The sequence below is a fragment of the Sycon ciliatum genome, unplaced genomic scaffold (assembly GCF_964019385.1).
Source record: "Sycon ciliatum unplaced genomic scaffold, ocSycCili1.1 SCAFFOLD_2557, whole genome shotgun sequence".
Classification (NCBI taxonomy): domain Eukaryota; kingdom Metazoa; phylum Porifera; class Calcarea; order Leucosolenida; family Sycettidae; genus Sycon; species Sycon ciliatum.
The window spans coordinates 1-3020 of NW_027044734.1; the positions used below are offsets into that span (position 1 = coordinate 1).

Here is a 3020-nt window from a genome sequence, read left to right on the forward strand (position 1 = left end):
GCAGGGTTAAAACACATGCCTCATACACCTGGCGCTTAGTGGCAACTGATAGATTGCGGTCCATGAACACCGTACGACGCAGCGCCCTGAAGGCCCTCGATGCTCCAGCAATGCGTGACTTGATGTCATGAGCCGATCGACCATCTGTATGTACGATGGCGCCGAGATACCTGAAGTCAGCCACGCTCTCAACAATATCACCCACTACCATCAAAGGCAAGCGGTCATGTGCTGTGAGTCCGTAGCCGACCGGCATAACCTTGGTCTTGGCGAGATTCACCTTCAGGCCAAATGCGCCAGCAACACGTACAAAGGCAGCCAGAGCCTGTTGTGCACCCTCATGGGAGGTAGCAACCAGTGCAGAGTCGTCAGCAAACTGGCAGTCGTTGTGCCGTTTTACAACGTCCGTAATGACCTGCGGAATAGTAGCCGACCACCAGCATTCGTCGCCACAGGAAGTCCGATATCCGGAATGTCTGCAATCGCCTTGTACCATTGCTGGAACACAGCCCACATGTAGATATTAAACAAGACTGGTGCCATGCAGCATCCTTGACGCAAACCATTGTTTACATCAATCGGGTCAACGTCAGCCCCCGCCAGTACCAATGATGCCTTCATGTTGTCGTGAAAAGCTTGGATAATGCGGATGAGACTATCGGGGACACCAGCTCTTCCCAAGACGAACGATAGACTTTCACGGTTGACAGAATCGTAGGCTTTCCATAGGTCTACGAATACCAGGAACCCCTTGCATCGATGTTCATACAGCTTTTCCGTAAATTGACGTCCTGTGAAAACCATGTCGGTACACGATCGTCCACGACGAAAACCACACTGGGTGTCTGGCAAGATAGACTCTGCAAGAATCTGCAAACGCTGCTGGATCAAAGAAGCCACTGCCTCCACTGCCTCCACTGCCTTGCCACTGCCTTGCCACTGCCTTGCCACTGCCTTGTCACTGCTTTGCCACTGCTTTGCCACTGCCTTGCCACTGCCTTGCCACTGCCTTGCCACTGCCTTGCCACTGCCTTGCCACTGCCTTGCCACTGCCTTGCCACTGCCTTGCCACTGCCTTGCCACTGTCTTGCCACTGCCTTGCCACTGCCTTGCCACTGCCTTGCCACTGTCTTGCCACTGCCTTGCCACTGCCTTGCCACTGCCTTGCCACTGCCTTGCCCACAACCTCAAGTAATGAGATGCCCCGCCAATTGTCACAAACGGCGAGGTTCCCTTTCTTGGGGATCGGCACGAGATTACAGTCGACCCAATCCTGGGGGATCTCTTGGGCATCCCAGGCACATTTCACCACATCCAGAATAGCGGACATACACCGAGGTCCACCAGCTTTAACCATCTCGGGCAGGATACCTAAACTCCCAGCAGCCCTACCGCTCGGCATCCGGTTCACAGCTCTCTGAAGCTCTTCCGATGTTGGGACTGCAGCAATCCAATCCCATACCGGTTGCTGTTCGACCATGCTGACGATGTCCATGTCCACCACGCTCTGAACATTTAAAACACCAGTGAAGTGCCGTCTGAACCTCTGCCCCTGCTCCTCAGGTGATGTGCACAGATTTCCATTTTCATCCCGAACAGCAACGACAGGACTCGGGACAAGCCCACTCTGAGCGTTCTGCAGAATTTTGATGCCTTTCCAGACTCGGGCTGAATTAAAGCGCCCTGCTTCTATGTTCTCTGCCTGATCTGCAAACCAATCGTTCTTCGCTCGTCGCACAGCCGCTCTAGCCCGTGTCTGGGCCTGCTTATATAGCAGGTGATCCTCTTCACGGCGGCCGTTCGCTATCCACTCCGAGTAACAGCTATTACGCTTGGCAAGCATAGGCTCGATTACCGGTTGATTCTCAACAAACCAATCCGGTTGATGTTGCCTGCTCTGTCCCAACACTCCTTCAGCAGCATCCGTCATAGCGCTGCGCAGTGCCCGGCATTGCCCGGTCGGTTCAACAACAGGGTCCGTCTCTGCCGTCCTGTCTAGTCCGGAGTTAATCGCGTCCTGATAGTCGTCGATGTTACGCCGCGTTTGGTCCTCTGTGCTAGATGGTGCTGGTGCCAATAGTCGTGAAACATCAAATCTCGGGCGTCGGGCGCTGGTTGGCTTAAACCATCTGACTGGGCCCAGACAGAAACGCATGGCAACGAGAGTGTGATCACTGCCGCATTCGGCAGAGCGGATAACCTGGGTGTCGATGCAGCGCCGTCTCTTCCACTGGGGTATCACAATATAGTCATTACAATGGACTCTCTTTGATCTTGGGTGTTGCCATGTTCCTAGGAGACTTGACTTTTTACAAAACCAGGTGTTACACAGCCACCCTTGATGCAAAGCCAGAAAACTAAGAAGTTCCTCGCCAGATGAATTTACAGCACCCACTCCATGAGAAACCGCGGATCCTACACCAATCATCGTCACTCTGTCCAGAACCTACCCGTGCGTTGAAGTCCCCGAGCAGGATGTATTTTTCGTCTGTTGGAATTTTACTCATTACGTTCTGCAGCGAGTTGAAAAACTCATCCTTTGACGAGCGAGTACTGCTGAAAGTTGGAGCATAGGCTGTGATGATCGTGAGCCACTCTGGGGAACCGTCTGTCGAGGTAAACTTCAGGCAAATTGCCATCACTCGTTCCGAGCAATTACTGATCTGGCATCCCCCGTCGCGCCACAATTTCAAAGCTCGTCAACGCAGTACGAAGGCAACACCCTCACCTCGCCGACACGAGTGGCCCTCAGCTGGAACAGGCCGTCCTGACGTTATTACTTCGGCTCCCTCAACTCGATATTTCTCGCATCCAAACTAGTGAGTTTCCTGTACTGCCAGAACGTCCATGTCCAGGCGGGCAAGGTGACGAACAATACGAACAATTTTTCGCTCGTCAGAAACATTTCCTCAGACAGCTGCCGTCTCAATAGGTCCTTCGCTTTCAACCAGGCTGCGGACGTTCCACGTACCAATGCTCAAGACCTGTTCCCCCTGTCGTCGTCCTTGTGCGGTAGTTGT

General features: G+C 53.4%; 2 protein-coding genes across 2 annotated transcripts; both read right to left on the reverse strand.

Annotated features, from left to right (window-relative positions):
* Nucleotides 1-26: 26 nt before the first annotated feature.
* LOC135830560 (uncharacterized) lies at nucleotides 27-804 on the reverse strand (the record flags this gene model as incomplete). Its single annotated transcript, XM_065342801.1, has 2 exons — nucleotides 607-804; nucleotides 27-415 (listed from the first exon to the last, which is right to left on the reverse strand). Coding segments are annotated over exons 1-2 (587 nt in total), but the record flags the coding sequence as incomplete, so codon positions are not given.
* Nucleotides 805-958: 154 nt separating this feature from the next.
* LOC135830559 (uncharacterized) lies at nucleotides 959-2428 on the reverse strand. Its single transcript, XM_065342800.1, has one exon. It carries the CDS (start codon nucleotides 2426-2428, stop codon nucleotides 959-961), a length of 1470 nt encoding a protein of 489 aa, XP_065198872.1.
* Nucleotides 2429-3020: the final 592 nt, after the last annotated feature.

What these genes read in the sequence shown, in the direction of transcription:
- LOC135830559 (XM_065342800.1), bottom strand. Translation starts at nt 2,428, where the DNA reads ATGATTGGTGTAGGATCCGCGGTTTCTCATGGAGTGGGTGCTGTAAAT.